This window comes from Polyodon spathula, chromosome 27, assembly GCF_017654505.1.
Source record: "Polyodon spathula isolate WHYD16114869_AA chromosome 27, ASM1765450v1, whole genome shotgun sequence".
Lineage (NCBI taxonomy): Eukaryota > Metazoa > Chordata > Actinopteri > Acipenseriformes > Polyodontidae > Polyodon > Polyodon spathula.
In genome coordinates, this window is record NC_054560.1 from 5289117 (window position 1) to 5309215 (window position 20099).

Here is a 20099-nt window from a genome sequence, read left to right on the forward strand (position 1 = left end):
ATGTTGTTCTACATAAAAATCATACGTTTTGCAGTAAGGATTCGGCCAACGCATTTGTTTATTTGACTAATGTTTCAGTCATTCCAATAAAAGCAAAATTTTAAAGGAGAACAGAAATGGCGATAGAAAGGGTGATAGATATAGTGGGATACACAGAGGGTAAGAAACACACAGACTACAGAAACAGAAGCAGGCACAGTGTGAAACAGTGTGAAGGAGGGAGAGCGGTCGATGGTGGGGAATGGGGGGGGGGTCATGCAGCAGGAAGGGGAGTGCGGATCGAGGCAGTGAATAACCCTGTGCTGAAAATGCTCCTCAGGGGCTCAACCTGATCTCTGAGCTCAGCTGGCCTGCCACCAAGAGCAGGGACTCTAATTAAATTCCAGTAAACTAAAACATAATTCCCCTTTGAATTCCAGTAAACGGTTCAGGGTGAACGTCACAACGGAAGCCATCAGTGGAAATACACAGAGTCTCTGGCAATGCTAGGAGATAGGAAGCACTTTGCATGGAGTCTTGGTAGAAACATTTGTTTTAAATTTGCATTGTTTTTAGTGCACTTTAGACAGTCTCTGTGTTGTTACAGCAACGTAAATTCAAACTAATTGAAGACGGCTAGGGGTTTGACAACCTAGCACTATCTGGAATATACAAAGCATGTTGTGGTCTAGTTCCTCAGCTCTTAAAAGCGGCAAGTCTCAAGTCATTTAGACCATTAGAACAGTTTGTGAACCCAATGCATGGAAAACAACGTATAGTGCAAATGAGTGTGTAAAACATTTGAGAGGGGATCTGTTTGAATGATTTAAAACAGCAATCCGCAGTGATTTAGAGCAACTGAATAGACCCCACAGTCTCCAAACAGAAATAAAACCCCCCTCCCTCAAACTGAAATGAAGTCTTGATGGTGTGGTTCTGATCCCACGAGACAGGCGGCACACAGGAATGAATGAGGAAATAAAAACAGCATGGCTTTGAAATGCTGAAAACAAAACAAAACAAAACCTAAATAAAACAAATAAATACAAAAATAAAAAAATCTGGAAACCGAGAACAAGAAAAAGGAAAAAGACATCTGAAAAAAATGTACAAACGGATCAGGTATATCTGAGTGATTGATTTACTGCACAGGAGGTTTAGAAGCTGGTAAAACTGTACTGCAGTCATGTGTTACATAGTGTGTGTGTGTGTGTATATATATATATATATATATATATATATATATATATATATATATATATATAATATATATATATAGAGAGAGAGAGAGAGAGAGAGAGAGAGAGAGAGAGAGAGAGAGAGAGAGAGAGAGAGAGAGAGAGACGAAGGCAGAAACTTTTAAACTATTTAAACTTTTTCTTTAGTATTCATGATCAGGTGTCTAGATTTCATTATGACACAATAAATGTCACTTAAGGCACAGTGCTACCCCTTCGTTTCCTGGCGCTCTCCCGGATTCAGTGCAGCAGTACAGGTGAGCGTTTGGGGGATAGGGGTAGGGTTACCTGGGGTCTGGAAGTTGATGCGTCTCATCTCCACAGGGTCGGTGGGGTGATGGGGAGTGATTTCAGCGTTGTTCAGGAGGCATTTCGTACGGGGCTCAGACTCCTTCCGCTTGCTGAGTTTTAAAAATAAAAAATAAAAAAAACAAAACAAAAAACTCAGTGATCTAACTTCACACTTTTCTACTTCCTGCCGAAGATCGAGTCAACTACTGTGGTCATGTCTGATAATGACGGATTCACGACGACAAATAAATAGTGAAAAAATGTGGCTGAGGAAAGTGTAAAAAGTGAGGGCTTGAGACCAAACATTTTCCTCTATTACCTTTTTGAAAAACCTTATAAAACAGTTTTGAGGCAGAGCAGCAGTGCTTGGAGAATACAAAGAGACAGTGAATACCAGACTGCTTATTCTTTCTTTACCCATGGGTCACTCCACTGGGTTCCAGAACTAGATTTATTTGTCATCTGAATTTTAATGCACTGCTATTAATGCACTGACTTCTATTTTAACTTAAGCAAAAATATCTGAATATTTCCCGTGCCTAATCTGTATAGAATGAGAACAGATACACCACACAATGCTAATCTTCTAGAAATAATCACAGGAGATGATTTCATAAGAGCAATTCCACAGGGAGGTTTAACTGCAGTTTAGCAGCAGTACAATGTAACTCATTATTAAACCAGCCCAGCCCTATGCAATCCAATCAAGTTCCTTGCAGCTAAGCACGCCTTCCTTACCTGTCAGGTTTGCTGTTCCCAAGGAAAGCGTTTGGAGAAAAGAGGGAAGAAAAAAAAAAACACACACACAGGGAAAAACAAAATCAATACGGATCATTTGAATTCCCGACGCAGCCGTCTGGTGCTAAATAAAGCTTATCAGCATTAGAAGCAGCTAGTTAAACCCACGAGATGCTAATGGTACAGCAGAGGGACTAAGGGCAGGGTTAAAGCCAAGGTCAAGGGCAGGTGAAGGTAATGCAATGATTCCGTGTGCATAAAACAGAGCCAATGCTTCCCAATAAAAAAAACACAACATTCTGTCTTTTCTGTATCCCTGTAGCATCATCATCTGTGGGTTAATAAATGTGGCTAAAAATGTTATATGTGACTAGTTTCACAGAGCCCAATTAGGACTTATTAGTGATATTCAGGGATGGAAATAAGACTCCCATGGCATAGCAGTTTGATATAATCCTGGTTTCGCTATGATCTTATTAAGAGACACCTGAGCTTGTTACCTATAAACTGGGACTACTCAAGCTTGTAGCAAAACCTGGAATGGATGAAACTGCTACGCAACAGGAGTCTTAATTCCATTCCTGTATTAGGGCTAAATCAGGGTCTGTGAAACCTTCTAATGTAAAAGTGTGACAAAAGTATGGATTCCTTATTGCTGTTTATTAAATCTACGTGGTGATTAAAAACTATGGAAGTTAGAATGAATGAGTGAATGAATAAATGAATGAATGAATGAATGAATGAATGAATGACTAAAATAAGGTATTTGGCTGGATAACTAATATTCTCTAATGTGTATCTGTGTGTATCATATGGATCTCTTACCCTAACCCTGATATTTTTGGGACATTGAGCCCTGAATGGTCTTACTTCTTGTAGAGCAGGATGGCGATGACGATGCAGATGATGAAGACGACGGCCAGCACAGGTCCCACCACCCAGATGAGGCCGTCTCCCCCATCCACGGGCTGAGGGTCCAAGTCTGGAGCCACCACCGGGTCTGTGTACGGACTTGCCACAAACATTCTCTGAAAACAAACATGAAAAAGAAAGAACGTTTAGCTAACCTCTCCAGGTAGCGAGCCTGTTCTAAAAATACAGCTTCCTGTTTCCCCGCCACTTCCCGTTTCCCACCACTTCCCGTTTGTTGGCAGGCCTACTCACCACTTCCGGGTTGTCCAGCACAGCCAGGATAAAGAAGACGTATTCCTGGCCAGGCTCCAGGGCGCGGTTTTCATAGCCGTTGTGCTCCATCTGGTCCCCGAGGGCGAAGTGCGAGGGCAGGGTCCGGAAGCGGGCAGCGATGAACGGCTTTGTGTCCAGTTGCCGTGAGTAACGCATGCTCCGTCTCTGTCGTTCCCGTCGAGTGATATCCTTCAGCACCTGGAGAGACAGCAGACTGGTTCAACGCAAACACATACAGCGATGCCTCAGAACACCCCGCTGCCTCTGTAGTTTTGATTTGTTGCGCATATGGAAATCAAACCCCTGTAACTGAAAATCTTGAAAAACTGTCAAAACAGGCAAATTAGCAATTATCTAATTGAATTGATGACTTTAATTAATTTAAAATAGCAAGGGAAAGGGAACAAACTGTAAAAAGCATGCGGTCACAAAGCGGTCTAACATTTTCACACGAGTTGCTATTGTTTCTATATCACAGATTACTGAGTGAAAATTGAAATTCTCACCCCCAGAGGTGTTTATGCAGGTGTTCAAAGTATTCATGGAGTGAAATCCACACCCAGTTAACCAGATTTGGCATGGGTATGATTGCTGGCACCTGATGAAGTAACAGGTGCACTAGTTTCTTAGTTGTAAAGGAAAACAGTCCCACCTCATCCAGGTCCATCTCATCTGGGCTTTTCCACTGCTTCACAAACGCCCCGCGCACCCTCTTCAGAGGAACCACTACGATATAGTAGTACCTGAAAGAGCCAGAGACACTTTCTCAATAACTCTGCCACCAACGTGTGGTAGCTCATGGTCGCCACACAAGGCAGCATTTACCACTTGATGGATAATCAAGTATAAATCATTTTATAAAGAACCTTTTTTTTTTTTTTTTTTTAAATGTGATAATGGTGTTATACCATTACAAGTTTGTATGAATTTTCTTCTGGAGACATCTACAAAAAAGTGTCTAATCAGCCTCAAAATTCTTTGAAAACATGCACATGTGGTAATAATGCTGTGACCCATCACCTTATAGAATTAACCAATTTTGCTTCATAAAGTCAAATGAAACCTGCTAAATAATGTTATGTTAACATATTGAATTGCAGACCGCTTTGTAGTTTTCCATATACTGGACAGAAAACTGAGAAAACAAGAAAAATGTGACATTTAAAAATCTAACATGAAATACTGTGCTACTAGCATGGATTCCAGTAGACTTTTGCAATATACATTTGTAGTTTCTTTGATTACATGATGTTAAATAATCAAAATTACGTTAATTTATATTTAAGTCTCAATCCTGAAATTCTACAGGGTGATGCAAAACGTTTGGTCATAGCTGTATATTCCTCTAACTTTGTAATACACCACACTGTTGACTGGCGTGCTTCTTACTTGACCGGCACTGCCATTTCCAAAGAGGGCAGCAGGATAGTCAGAGTGCTGTCGGTGTCTGGTTTGCGGTTCAGGGTCGGCTTGGTGACCAGTACGGCTGGGGCAGTCCTGGTCAACACCTTGTGCCTCAGGCCGCCCATGTTGTCCTCTCCACTGGTCATCTTGAAGTTGTACGTGGTGTTCGGACGCAGGTTTGTGATCAGCGCTTTGGTGGCGCGGGCATCCACGTCAACGCTCTGACCGTTATACTCGATCTAACAAAAAACCCAACAAAAAAAAAAAAAACTCCAGCTTTCAGTCTAACCTTATCTGCATTAAGACAGTGTTGCTGAGCACTGATTTCTCTGAACACGATGTATTAACATATAGAAATAATATAGATTATAAGATCAGTCAGTTGCTTGTTAACCTTGCAGCGATAGGGGTGCCGGTTTTCAGGGAACTCCCAGGTCAGCAAGATTGACGTCTTCATCACCAGCTTCACCTTGAAATTCTTTGGAACATCTGCATTGAAAAAAGAAAAAAAACACGTTGGTGCTACAGGAGGCCGGATAGAGCAAGGAAAGATAATAATAATAATAATAATAATAATAATAATAATAATAATAATAATAATAATAATAATAATAAGCCTCTCTGTTTCTCTGGCTCCTTCGCTGACCTGGTATGCCCATTCCTCTCTCAAAAACAACCTGGTGCTCGTTGATTAACTGTGAAGGGGTTACGCTACTTAAAAAATGATTAGCAACAGAATTAAATGCAGGTGGTAAACCTGGTGAACAAAGAACACACAGAGGACAGTTTGAAAACTGTAGCATCCCATGTGGAAATGTCTATCTCCACCCCAAAAACAAATCGAAACAGACTGATTCAAACAAAGGGAACCCCAAGGAGGGGAGGGGGGTTAATAAAAATCAATTTGACAGGAATTGAGGAATTTCTTAAGATCCAATTTTATTTATTTATTTATCTTTTTTTAGGAAGTCTAATTCTTCAAATGTTTTAATTCCCCTTTTTATTTCTAATTTAAATTTGAAATCCGGACTGGCGCTTCCAGATAGGACACTGCAGTCGACACAGGACAAAACTGGGCATGCTCGCAGCCGCTCCGAGCGCCTGTTGGGACATGCGTCACATCGCAGGCCGTGGAGTCGTGTCACACTTAGAAACCCTACCTTAACGACTGGGGCTGAATAGTAAGTGCGTGTGCTGGGGATTTCAAGGTGCCTGACATCAACACACTTACCTTTAAGATTTGTCCACTTTCAACAGATCTCAGGGTTTTAACTCGTTACTAGGTTTTACCTTGGGTTAGTGGTGTGTCTCCCCAGTCTTCCCCAAAAAGAACCCTACCTTTCTCCAGGAGCATGGTCCGGTACTGGACCGGAGGGCTGTAGGGCCCTGCACCTACACTGGTATGCGCTTGGATTTTGATGTCATAAGTGGAGTCTGGGTTAAGGCCGTTTAGAGTCAGGCTCATTTCAGAGGCTGGGAGAGTCATTTCCGTCAGGGCACCGGAAGCCCCCGACTCTTTATAAGCCACGGTGTACTGGGTTATCACCCCGTTTCTCTCAGCCAGAACAGGGGGGAGCCAGCTGAACTGGACGGAGCAGCACGTGACATTGGAGCCCTCGATAATTTGGGGGTACCCCTTAGGGACCTCCTCAGGCACACTCAGTTCCCGCGTGGCTTCCTCCCCGAAGCCTGACCGGCTCTTGGCTGACACTTTAAAGACGTATGTCGCCCCCTTGTGCACGTTGCTGACAGTGTACTCCAGTTCCTGGGCTGTGAACTCCAGCGTGGCCAGTGGAGAGACGTCCTGGCGTCCGAATTGTAGCCGGTAGCCCAGGACCTGCACAGGAGTCTCCGTGGAGGGCTGCCACTGAACCACAGCCATGTTTTCTGAGGTCTGCTTGACCGACACGGTCGGTTTGCCAGGAACTGAAAAGAATGAAAACAGAAACTATATCAGGTTGTTCTATTCAGGCAAGGGGCGATAACTTCATTCCATGCAGAACATATCAGACTATACAATATGGAAGAAACTGAAATATTCTCTGGAAACTCAAGGATGCTAAAACAACACCCTTGTGTCTACACCATCCCAATTCCATTCCTTCAACTGATTAGCCCACAACTAGAATACTATACCAAATAAATGTCTTCCAGTAGTCTTAAAACATGTCTATGAATACTACAGCTATGGCCAAAGGTTTTGCACTACCTAGAGTTTTAGGATTGAGACATAAAAAAAAAATTATTTAAATACAAAACGCGAACGTAATTTAGAGCTGTAATCAAAGCAACTACAAAATGATACTGCAAACAAATGTACCGGAAACCGTAACGGTAGTACAGTATTTCATGTCGAAATGTCACATTTTTCAATTTTTGTCATCTTTTCGTTATGAAGCAAAATTAGTTCATTATATAGGGTGATGCAAAACCTTTGGCCATAGCTGTGCAAGTACCCATATCACTCTCGTTTACCCAGCAGAACTGAATTCAATATCATTCTGGATATGCAGTTTTAATCCTTCTGGGTTGCAGCTGAACAGTGCTCGCTCACTGCACATTAATGAGCTCCACACAGCTCCACACTGCTAGTGATCACCGCAGAGCTGACCAGTGCAGCAGACTTGCACTACCCATGCAGAAAAAACAAAAAACGGGAAAACATTTCAAGCCTTTTTCAGCTGACTTAGGTTCTTTTTTTTCTGTGCCAATGACTGGTTAGGTAAAGAGACACTGCAAATGGCAGCTTTGTGTGTAATGGTGGTAACTAACCACTGAGGGTTACTAAAGATTCAACTTCCAATATGTTACTTCAAATTCATGGAATTATATGGAATATTTTCTTTACGTGTAGTTTTGCATACAGATGGTTCAGGTTATCTTTCAAATTGTGTTTTTACAAAGCTTCAATGAGCCCCTATTAAATTTACCAGTAGCAGTTGCAGTACAGCACACAGAGCAGACAGACAGACAGACATATAGAAATACAGTAGAAAGATCAATAGTTACATAGACAGACACACAGACTTGAACCTGGCACATTCCCACATGAAAACAATTTGGGCAGAATGTCTCATTTTCCAATTGGATTTGACACTAAACAGAAAAGAGGCTGTAATATAAAATACTGAAGGGAGTGCCTGCAGACAAAGCATTAGAAATAAAGGGTACCTGGAGTGTTTGAAGGCACACTGAATCATCAGCCCTACAGAGAGAGATGGACCTCAGCAAGCCGTTTCAAGGGTATTTTTTTTTTTTAAAGCTATTTCCAGTCGGAGAGAAATTGAGTTTCGGGTAATGGTAGTTTTGCCTCAAAATAGAAGCCTTTGATTAATGTCACTGAACTTCTATGCTAATGGAGTACACACACACACACACACACACACACACACACTTACTTCTTCCAATTTCCAGCACCCCTGCAATTCTAAGCAGCAATCACACACAAACACGATTATGCGAACATAAAATCAGATTCAACGTTAAAGCTTAATACTGATGCATGAAAGCTTATGCACTGAGGTTTTATGTCAAACATTTGGGAAATAGGCTATAAAAAAAAAAAGCTCTAGAGTTTCCAAACTTGAAATAAACCATGCACAAAGTTAATTAACGCTCCACACAAACACAAACATAATTCCGAATGTAAATTGAAGTGGCCATAAAATGTTTCTCAGTATTTTGCACTGAGGCAATCTCAAATCTAGACCTCCAGTTTAAAAAAAAAGAAAAAAAAAAACACAGAAATGTGATCATTTGATCGTGGGAGAAATGAAGTTGCACACTGTGTCTGGCCCTGTCTCACTGGAGAGCTCCAAACGATTTTCCAGAGCTGTGTAATTTACAAGCTGGACAATCAATAGGACCCCCCCCCCCCCCACACCCCTCTTCCCTCCTCTCAGGTGATGGATTAGCAGCCCTTTCCATGACCCTGCTGTTTGACAAGTACACAGGGTCCCTGGCCAAGAAAAGGGGTTTCTTTTAGGATGATTTATTGCCTTTTCATATGCCCATTTGTTTAAGGTATTTTAAGATATTTTACCAGGGAACTGACGTCTGCATATTTCACTTTCAACACAGCCACGGATGCATGAGTTACATACAGCACCGTTATATAAAGCTGATGCGGTACTTGGATACTATTGCTTTGACCAAGCACTAAAAGGTTATCGCTGTGGTAGCTTTCTCCCAGTGGCTCGTTCCTTTATACAGAATTCTCTCCATCTCAAGTGATACAGATCAGCCCGGAGATGAGAGAGAGAGAGAGAGAACATAGGGCACCTTAATTGCCAGCGCTTCTTCAGACAGCATTCGTCTCAATCCCTGACTGAGGGCATGAAGGCACGTTTCCATCAGGGAGAGAATTAATGTCTCTTGTTGACGCAGCGCCACTGACTGAACAAGGATTGGGTTTTATTGTCATTCCCCCCTCTCCCCCTCTCTCTGGTTTCATCACTTTACTGTTTTGTGTTACAAAAAAAGAACAAAAGTATTTTTGCATTGTGCTACTTTGCTGTAGTTTCTCTACGATGGAAAATTTTCAACAGCGATGACCAAGTTGTCGTATCACCTTCAATTGAACTGCAGAAGGGAAAATTTGCAGAAATTAACGTGTCTATGGCTATATTCTTATTTTTTATGTGTAGGTCTACTCATTTTAAGGTCAACTTCCCAACATCAATGTTTAATGTGATGTACCATCTTTAAGCCACTTCAGTCTTCAGTATGTTCTTTAGCACAGTGAGGTCAATATTAAAAGGTGATATTTTTTTAAAGATGGCCTCACATTGAAAAAAAGCATGTAGGAAAATTGCACAAGCGGGCCATAGAAGATTCGATACAAATGGAAAAAGAATTTTATTTATTACTATTGAAGGCAAGCTAATTTCTGCAAATGGCAGCTCTATTAAGTCACTCTATTAATGTCACTTTTAAAATGACCTTGTCCTTTGAATAATAAACGACTTATTACAAAATTGGTCCAAACTTCAACCCCAATGACCCTCCCCTGAAATCTGTAATCCCCCCCCCCCAGGATTAGCTGCCAACCCAAAGAGACAACTCCGCCCCCAAAACAAATTTGTCTTGGATTCAAACTCTGTCTTCCAAAGGCCTATCCCCCCCATCTCTAAAGAACTGAAGAACAAGCTTTCTGCACACAGAACCGCGGAGCCAGCAGGTCTAAAAACCCTAGGTAGCCCAATTAAATTGAGAGGTGCACCGGGTGCAGGGGGCTAATCCTGCCCTTGACAAAAGGCTACAAGAAGCTCGCTCCTGAACCCTATTAAACCCTATCAGTCATTCTCATTGTAACCCGTGTCTCTCCGCCAAAATGCAAATGGCAGGGTTCCCAAGGGCCATGCTATAATGAGGATGCCGAGTGTAACAGGCGGGGAGATACAGAAATAAGAGGGCTGTGATGCTGCACTCACTCCAGGCATGGGTTGAGCGAGAGAGGGTTTGGCAGTGTGGTTGTGCAGAACAGCAAACCTGCACTTTAACTGTGATTTGGGCAGTAAACGCCTCACAAAGTGGAAAACACATAGCTTGTGCTGTTCATTGCCATTGATGGTTCATGTAATAAAAAAAGTGACACAAAATGCTGAATACTGAGTGCTTGAGGTTCTCATATTGAGAGATACTTGTCAGTATATATATATATATATATATATATATATATATATATATATATATATATATATATATACATACACACACGTCTGTCACATCATTAACTAGTTTAAAGCTGCATTTACTGTTCAATCCCCATTATTTACTGACACTGTGAAGCAAAAGAACAAAAAGCTCTTTCATGTAATTCATGTTGTGTCAATTCTGTAGCTGATGTGCGTTTTGCTATTTAATCTAACCCTACAATGAGGGAAGGAAGGCAGTACGACCGTTTAAAAGAATTAGCGACATGTTCTTGTGACCACACAGGCATTTTTTTGTTGTGACCACACAGACAGTTTTACTGGACAGGTTTTACGCACCAGCTTGTTTCAACACTATGGATAAAATGGTAAGATCTTTCGATCCATCGATCTATTTTGTTGAACCGGAAGCTATTAAAACATGTCACCGAGAGGTGTACAAAAAGCAACCTCAATGTGTCTGATTCCGTTGCTGAGCCCTGTGGGAAAACAAGCCACCAAATCCAGCCTCCTTCATCTGAATCCAACACTGTTTAAACAACAGTCTGGTCTTTCTACCTCTCTCTGGGTGAAAGTCTGATCGATTGGGCCAGCGAGAAGGGTGGGGAGTAGGGATGGAATTTCGGCTCTGGTGGGATTGCTTGAAAAAAGGGGGGGGGGGACGACCAGTGATGACACTGCCCGCGCTTATAAACGGTTGTCTAAAATCTTGGTTGGCACTCCTTTAAGGCACTCTCCTGATTCCCCAATGCCATTGGCACTCACCTGCCCCTTTGGTCACCACCAGCTTGGGTTTGCTGCGCGCGCCATCCCCCTTGGTGGTGTAAGCTGCCACGGTGATGGAATAGGTGGTTTCAGGCTTGAGACCGGTGATGACCATCTCCTGAACACCAGAGAGAAACAAACGCGTTCAAAACATCAGTAAAGTCACCAGCTTCCCTTTGCTGCAGATACTGGGCCCTTAATGCTTGATCTAAAAACGTCCCAAAGCATGTATGAAGTGTTGGTATTAATTCAATTAGAGGGTTTGGAGTTCTGCCTGTATCAAAACTCTCGAAATTGAGGGTGATTTCCAGCCTGTCAGCCCAGGGATTTTTTCCCAGCTCTAGCCGGTCATGTTTGACGACCGTCTCTAGCTGGGATATAAAATGGAGCTAAAACTCCAAATTGTAGGAGGGGTCTGGGAGCAAGCAAATCCTTTCAAAATCACACAACAGATTGACAATCGAGCAAAAAAAAGAACGCTTTGGGTCCATACATTGGGGGCAAAAACTAAATGTTTGTGGAAATGATTACATCATGTAATTAACAGCTGTATTTAGGCATATTAAAACGTCACGGATGTGTTAATTAATACAAATAAATAGAAAACCGCTTTGTTTGTTGTGATCATTTCCCCAAAATAGTTCTCCCCAATCAGTTAGTAAATTGGACTTTTAAATAATAAAACAGGACAAAGGCTCACAATGGAAAAATAAACAAACATAAAATAAAACTCAAAGCCACAAAGCCTATGAAAAGTGGTAGCCGTGAATAATGCATTGCGTTAACTTTTTCTTTCAAACTTTTTTGAAAGTAGAATGGCAGCAAGTACACTGTTGGTATTTACATAAACAGTGGGCTCACTTATGGTTTTGCACTTTCACACACTTTCTCTTCATAATCTGAGGATGAGCAATGGAACCTGTCTCAGGGGTCTCCTCTTACACGCACCGGAGAGCGAGTGTGTGTAAGGGGATGCAGAATTCAAGGCTACTGTTCTAACTCTTCACACTCAGCTAACGGTACTTACATATTCTGCTGTATCGTCTGTCTCCCACTAAGAGGAGACAAAGGGGGGAGCGAGAAAAAGAAGAGAAAGGAGAGAGTGGAATCAGAAGGAGAAGCTGAGGCAGCAGAGCAGGGGCTGGTCGGAGTGCTCAAGGGGTCAGAGGGTAAACCAGATTGAGCCACCAGAAGGAGATTGTTTTTAGGAAAGGGATAATTGTTATTAAGAAAACTGGAGTTTGGTTTCCTCTCTATGTTACAGCATGAATCTTTTTTTTACAAATAAAAGCGTTACCAACTTTCATTTTGTAAATTGTAGTGAAATAGTAACTGTGCTAATTATATTGTGATTAATGGCGCCTCAAAGCATCATCTCTTCTGGGAAGACAAGGCGACATTATAGAGAAAACAGAAGGAGACAGCAGGGAGAGGTGCATTTTACACAGATGTAGGGCGCGTTATTGGCATTAGTAACAAGGACCTTGGCAGCACTGCTTGGAAGGGTGAATGTCAGGTGCCAGTAGAACACAGCTCTGCCTTGTCAACAGATTCTGGCAGTCAGGGTATTTGCATAAACTTTCACTAATGATAGCCCCTTTAAATTATTCATTAGAATTCTTTAACCGATGACTGGGAACTGATACATGGGTGGTGGGTAGTCAAGCAACTTCAAAAGATAATTAAATAAAACATCCAAGATGGATTAGCAGCTCTTTGGTGCATGTTTACTACATATTTTTTTGCTGGTTTTGAAATATTAAGTTCCACTTCAAAACCATTGCACAGGAGCAAAACGCGTAGTAAATATTTCCCAATGTGTTCCCAAAACCACACCCTATACTAAGCCCTAAACCCCATCAAACACAAGTGCCTACCTCTACTCTTAAAATCTCTCTGACTACCACGCCAAAGCCTCTTCTATCCCTTTTGCCCCTATCTCCTTCACCCAAATCAGCCTAAACCCCACCGCCCCAGTTCTTCATCCCTCCCCCCTATCCTCACCTGTGCATCGGCCAGCATGACATCCTTGATGAGGGGCAGTCCTCTGGCCTCTCCATTCTCCACCTGTACGTAGTGCACCTGGTAGCCTCGCACCTGCCCGTGTTGGCGATTGGGGGGCAGGGAGCGCCAGACCACCTTGATGGCTGTTGAATTCAATACCTCCACTTCCACCTTCCGCGGGGGGGCTCCAGGCACTACGCAGACACACACACACACACACACACACACATAGGAATCACTGTCAATCACAACATCACCACAGAACACAACTTATCACTGCAGAAAAACCTTTCTGGCCTCTCTCTGATTCTTTGCAGAGCAATCCAAAAATAAGCTTGAATACAAAAAATAAATTTGCCTTTTTCAGTTTAATCAATATTGAGAATGCTTTGTGAATGATCTTGCAATTGAAGTTATTATGCCAAGATTTTAAATACACCTGTTGGAATTTTACATATATACATATACAGCTACGGCCAAAAGTTTTCCCATCACCCTATAGAATTGACTAATTTTGCTTCCTAAAGTCAAACGAAACCTGCCAAATAGTGTTACGCTAACATATTGAATTACATACAGAATTGTAGTTTCCCATATACTTAAAAGATCTAAATTATGTTCATACAGTTTATATTTTTCTAATGTGTCAATCCTAAAATTCTAGGCGATTCAAAATTTTTGGCCATAGCGTGCGTGCGTGCGTGCATGCGAGTGAGCTATCTATCCCTCTCTCTCTCTATTCTTTTACTCATGAGAACAAAAGATTGAGTAAGATTTAAAGAAAGACAGAGAAGCACGGGGAGGCCCTGTCCATCATTCATGCTCTCCTCCATGGTGACAGGAGCGCATTACAGAAAGCAGGAGTTATGCTGTCATGTATTAGAACACTTTAATTATCTCAGCCTGCACAGGGCTCGCGATAAGGCATGTAAAGGATCCCCAGTGGAGTGGCACCGATGAAATGAGATTGTGTTTGAGGTAATGCGGCCAGGCTATCTGAACCCCTGAGGAGGGAGGCTTACAGGGGCACTAACAGGCCTAAAACGCCAGCAACTCTTTTACAATAAATATATCAATCACTCCAGACAGGGCACTCTTGCCTTTGTAAACAATAAAACACAAGGCAAGCTTCGAAACTATCTCTGGCTGGCTCTGCTGCTTCTTTTCAAGATGACCAAAAGAGAAGGGTTTTGGAAGGGAGTTACAGTTAAATGCGTATAGGGAAATGACACTGAACAGTATATGAGACAAGAGTTTAAAGAATAAAAACTGTTATAAAATAATAAACCTCGGCGAACATGAAAAGTAAACGTGTAAATGGTTTTATTTCAGATATAATGGTAGCAAAGATGTATTTTAATGGCTTTGCTGTAGGTGAAATATGCAAGATATATTTCTTCAAACCATTTTAACAAAAAAAGGTGTTTAGTATAAACTTTAAATATATTAGAGACACATGCATTATATACCCCCTCCCAAAACACTTATAGAAACTGCAAGTGACAACAAGAGGTAGATTCAGTCAAACATGAACAGGACAGAACATTGCAAATAACCTCAGGTATACTTCTCTGAAGTCATCTACTCCTATGAGCACTTCATCAAGAACTACAACTATAAAATACATTCACTGGTAGGATGTGTACAGCTATGGCCAAACGTTTTGCATTTCTCTACAGAATGAACAAATGTTGCTTCATAAAGTCTAATGAACCCTGCTGAATAATGTTATTTTAAGATATTTCATCACCTACTGCTTTGTAATTTTCCATATACTTAAAAACACATTTAAAAAATTTGACCTCAATCCTAAAATTCTAGGTGATGAGAAACCTTTGGCCGCAGCTGTTGTATACATGGCCTTCTTGCAAATGTATTTAGGCTTAGAACAGGGACTTATCACAGACAATAAAGCTGTATCTCTTGACTGAATCCAACTCTTATTGTGCCCTTTTAATCCACATAACGGGAGCCTCACCGTCCTCGTCGGTCCGAGTGACCACAGGCTTGCTCTCCGGACCGGGCCCGATTTCTGTGTAGGCCACCACGCTGATGTGGTATTCTGTCCACTTCTCAAGCCCCTCCAGGAGGATCTGATTGGTCGACGGAGGGATGTCCTTCACTTCTCTGGCCGTGGTATCCTCTCCTTCCAGAGCCTGGTAGCGCACGCTGTACCCCACCAGGATGCCGTTTTGACTCTCGGCTACCGGCGGACGCCAACTTACCAGTATGGTGGTGGAGCTTGAGCTGGAGCACTTTATGTCTTGAGGGGGAGCGGAGGGTTCTGGTCAAGGGGAATTAGGGGAGGAGGAGGAGGAGGAGGAGGAGGAGGAGGAGGAGGAGGGTGAAAAACAAAAAACAAAAAAAGATGGGAGAGATCAAAAAAGAAAATGATAAAAAAATAATAATAAATAAATAAATATGAAAAATAAATAAAAGAGACCCAAAGCTGGATTCAAATTTTCTGAACAAACAAATAAAAAAACCTTGTTTGTTTATTTTTAGAAAAAAAAATAATAATAATAATAATAATAATAATAATAATAATAATAATAATAATAATAATAAATAATAATATAATAAACATAATCATAATACAAAAATAAAATCAGAACTGAAACAAAAAATTTATTAAAACTTGAAATGGGAAGGAGCTAGAAAACCCAGGAGTTGAATAATTCTAAATATTTGTTTTATATGGACGAACAACCTTTTCTGCCAAAGTTGCTATATCAAAAAGTTGCCAACAATTGTTCTCTCTAAAAGGAAAACAATATGCAAACCTAGCATAAAACATCCATGTTGCACCCCAAGGGAATAAAAGCTTATTAATACTTGCCCTTTACTTTTGAAAAATGATGAAATAATTATACGACAGTGACGCTCATTTTAACATGCATTTTTTAAGCGACACAGCCCACAGTGCAGTTACTGATGCAGTTAGTTTTCCTAGTAGCTAGAAGATTCTTAAGAGGGTGCACAACATGCTGTTCATTAAGTCACTGACTTCTTTGCTCCTGAGAGAGCAGTAATAATGACACAGCACAGAGAGTTATGAATCCAGCTGGGCTAGACCACCCATTCGCTATGCGGTGTTAGCTGCTGCATTGGATTAGCAAGATGATTGAGAATAGCTAATATTGAACAATGTTAAAAATGTAGCCTAACAGTCATTTGAAGATAAAAACCAAAAGCACCCTGTTATTTCAAATCTTCAAAAGGACTGAAGACCTGTATGCAAGTTTAAGAAAGATCAATCAAAATTGCAACCCTGTAAACTAATCCAATGCATTGACGTGTAGATCTATTTGTATTTAATCCATCTGTAGAGTCGAAGGAATTACACACCATTGAAATGTCATACTCTGAAGCTTTATAACGTTTTAGTTATTAAGAATGGAAGCCTGCTTGTGGCTCAAACCAGCAACTTTTTTCAACACTGATTTGTGATTCTCATGATCCCCATTGCAATAATTAGATTACTAACTGGCGTTCCTCAATTAAGAGTTATAAAAACCAAAACTCCCCAACCCGAACTCCTGGATTCACTTGAAAATCTTAAAATCATAAAGGCAAAACTGGGGGGGGGCGGAATAAAAATAAAAAATAATAATAAAAAAAAAAAACGTAATAAAAAATAAATCAAAACAAACGCAAAACGGCTTCTGCAGTTATACGTACCTTCAGTTCTTCAAATACTAACTTTTAAAGACTTTCTTACCAATACTGAGAGAGGTCAAACTCTACAGCATTCCCTGCATTTTAACCCTTTCCCTCCTGAACCAAAGACTTCAGGTTCCACCCGACAGACCAATCAGAGGCTTTCAATTGACCCCTTCCACACTGGCTCCACTTAGAAGCAGGAAAACAAGACTGGTTTGCAGCTCTTTGGAGAATCATTTCTGTTGGGATTATTTTTCAATTTGCTGCAGTTTGAATGGGGTGGGTGGGGGTGGGGAAGAGTTAAAGATGCTTTTGTTGCTTGACTGTAGAACCAGAACCTTAACCTAGGGATTCCACATGGTTGACTTGAATCCTCAGGACATGGGCAAGACCTGGGTTACATTTATCTCTTAAAGACTTGGGACCTCCTAATAGACATATATGGCAATACTATAGCATACTGTGATGCTTTTTATTTACTTTTATGGGGTGAGATGGGAGCTTTTCAGATGTAGAAAGTAGTTTTGGGGACCTTTAAACTTCTAATACTAACTTCGTGTTTCATTGCTTTCTAATATGAGGTCAGTGTGTCCAACTGCTGTGTAAGAAAATACATTAGAAGCGTGTTCTGTAAATGAGATAAAGGTGTCAGTGCAGAAGACCTTCTTAAAATTAGTTGCCAGTTTTCCAGATACACCCCTGGCTGCCCCTGGGACATTAGGGACCACTGTGTCACTTATTTTAAGGAATGGGACATTTCCCAGACAGTTACAACAGATAGACCTTGGTGCTGACTAAAGTGACTTGTGAGTGAAGAGAGAATATTTGCTCCCTTCGTATAATAATCTCGTTGCTATGTCGCTGTGCAACCTGTTTTTGTATTTTGATAATAAAATAGAAATGACTGCTGAAACCGATTTTGGCAACGATTCTTAACAGACACTTTCTCTACCCTCTACTTACAAAGGCATAGCAGACAATGCACCCTGAAATGTCTCCTTTTCTTGATCTATGTAGTTTGCCCCTTGAACCAATTAGTCAGCCCCAAGTCCCCATAGAGATCTGCCCCTTGCCCCTCACGCACAACTTGTGGCACCCCTAGATTTTCCCTCCCTGCCTAGCACACCATGACTGATTCAGAGTGGACATTGGGTTTGGCAGTGTCTGGAGGCACAGCTGTTATGTAGGGCCATTGCATCTGCATTAGTAAAATGGACAGCTGGCTTCACTCTGTACTAGACTTGCAGCCTTAGCCTTGGTAAATTTTTGTGCCACTGTGGATGTAACAGAGAACTAGTTTGAAGCCGAATATGTTCACAGTAATTACCAACCCAGGGGGTTTGGATGTGCTAGAAAGATGTAAACAACATTAATATCCAACGCCACAAAGGAATAAATGCATTCCCACTGAAATATCCGGAATTCAAGACACATTTTTTTTCCAGAACTGTAATGGGCTGGAATTAACCAAGCAAATAAGTCTAATATGATTTATACATGCCCTCAGCTGGTGTAATGACCATCATAAAAACCGCCTCCAGTCGCACTCCACTAAAAGAAATCTCAAGCCTTTATTTACTTTCATACAAAAATGTTTTAGTTCACAATACAGTCCAGACTGTTTGGCGATGTATAAAATGCACCATTAAGGTTCAAACCCAGAATGGATTAGGAGATCTGATAAGTATTCCACTCTCATTATAAACAGTACATGCCAAGCAATTCCTGAGTGCTTCAGTGAGTTGTACGTTAATAATCAAGGGTTCTGTAGTACAGAGTAGAATTGGACAGGGCGAGTGGGAGCCAAGAGCCTTATATCCGAAATGAAAAAGGAACTGAACGCGCCTTAAAGGTCCAATTCTCGCTGGGTTAAAGTATAAATGTGTCCTCATTTGTTTTCAAATACAAGGTTATTAAGTATAGATAGGGATCAGATTCCAGTTCTGTCTGCTATAGGAAATGATCAAGCGATGTCCTGAAACGAATACTCTCATTAGGAGCTAACTGAAGTATTCGTAGAGAGTTATAGAGGACAGATGGGCATCTAGTTTCCAAGGGCAGCACGTTCCCATTTTAAGGTTTTAAGATGTATGATTTAAATTAGGTAGGAAAGGAGGGCGATAGCTTTATTAACCTGCATTGGGCTTTAACAAGGATATCAGAGATAAAACGGGCTATCAGACGTGTATAGAGGTCTAGAACAATTAAATCTAGAGGATGCCCATATATAATTTTATATATATATATTTTTTATCAGTATAAAAAGCCCAATGTAGCATAAGTTCTTAGATCTGCAGAGATCTGTCAGTGGTGATACATCTATTTGGCCATGCAGTGACTCCAGCTCTGATAGTAATATACTGGCTTTATATATACACACATTGTAATCTATGATATACTATTATATATATATATAGATACTATATGTATATATATATATATTATATATATATATCTATATAATATATCTTAATATATATATATATATATATATATATATATATATATATATATATATATATATATATATATATATATTACTTTATATATAAATATATATATAAATAAATATTAAAAACCCTTCAACATGTTTAAAATTGAAAGACAAAAAGCACCAGGATATAAAGGCTACCAATCTATAAATGGCATTTTTTCATTTCTGCCCTGAAGGGATAATTATAAGAAGAAAAAGAAAATGGCTCCAATATATTACTCCTGAGTCGATCGTGCTGGTTTAGCAGAAGCAGTGGAGACGGCAGCTGGTATATTGAAAGGTGAAGCAGGGTGGACTGTATGTGTGAAACTGCTTGAGAACAGCCACTACTTACCTCAGGGGGGGCATCCAATAAGACATTTTTTGTTATGACTGTCCAAGCCTTAATGACCTTCCTGACCTCCGTAATAAGAAAAACGAATGGTGTTTTAACCCCTGCAAACACACACAGACTGAGTGACGGGGGGAGGCACTGCGAAATCGATACATTGAGGACAACGGGGACAGATTTCTGGTGCTTTACTGATCTGCACCAGCTGAAATTGGAAATCTCCACTAAGCCAAGCTGTTTAGTTGATTACCTTGTAGAACATTCATGTCCTGAACGTTGCCCAAGAAGAATACACAATGGAGAGAAAGGGGGCCTAATCTCCAAGCATAGTCAGTGCCTCTCTAAGTCTGTGA

At 40.8% G+C, this 20099-nt stretch overlaps 1 protein-coding gene across 24 annotated transcripts in view; it reads right to left on the bottom strand.

Moving 5' to 3' along the window:
* Positions 1 to 20099, bottom strand: part of LOC121301331 (receptor-type tyrosine-protein phosphatase S-like) — a 131073-nt gene that overhangs the window by 23057 nt on the left and 87917 nt on the right. For 8 of the 24 annotated variants that reach the window (XM_041230629.1, XM_041230628.1, XM_041230632.1 and 5 more), the window contains 7 exons: positions 5230 to 5324; positions 4821 to 5074; positions 4084 to 4174; positions 3411 to 3629; positions 3117 to 3274; positions 2247 to 2258; positions 1506 to 1618 (listed from right to left, as the gene is read on the bottom strand). In XM_041230629.1, coding sequence (XP_041086563.1) covers positions 1506 to 1618; positions 2247 to 2258; positions 3117 to 3274; positions 3411 to 3629; positions 4084 to 4174; positions 4821 to 5074; positions 5230 to 5324 — 942 coding nt within the window. Of the gene's footprint in view, positions 1 to 1505; positions 1619 to 2246; positions 2259 to 3116; positions 3275 to 3410; positions 3630 to 4083; positions 4175 to 4820; positions 5075 to 5229; positions 5325 to 6173; positions 6762 to 11254; positions 11373 to 12281; positions 12309 to 13258; positions 13453 to 15236; positions 15543 to 20099 lie in introns of all 24 variants that reach the window. The other 16 variants (XM_041230633.1, XM_041230621.1, XM_041230619.1 and 13 more) reach the window with 5 other exon arrangements.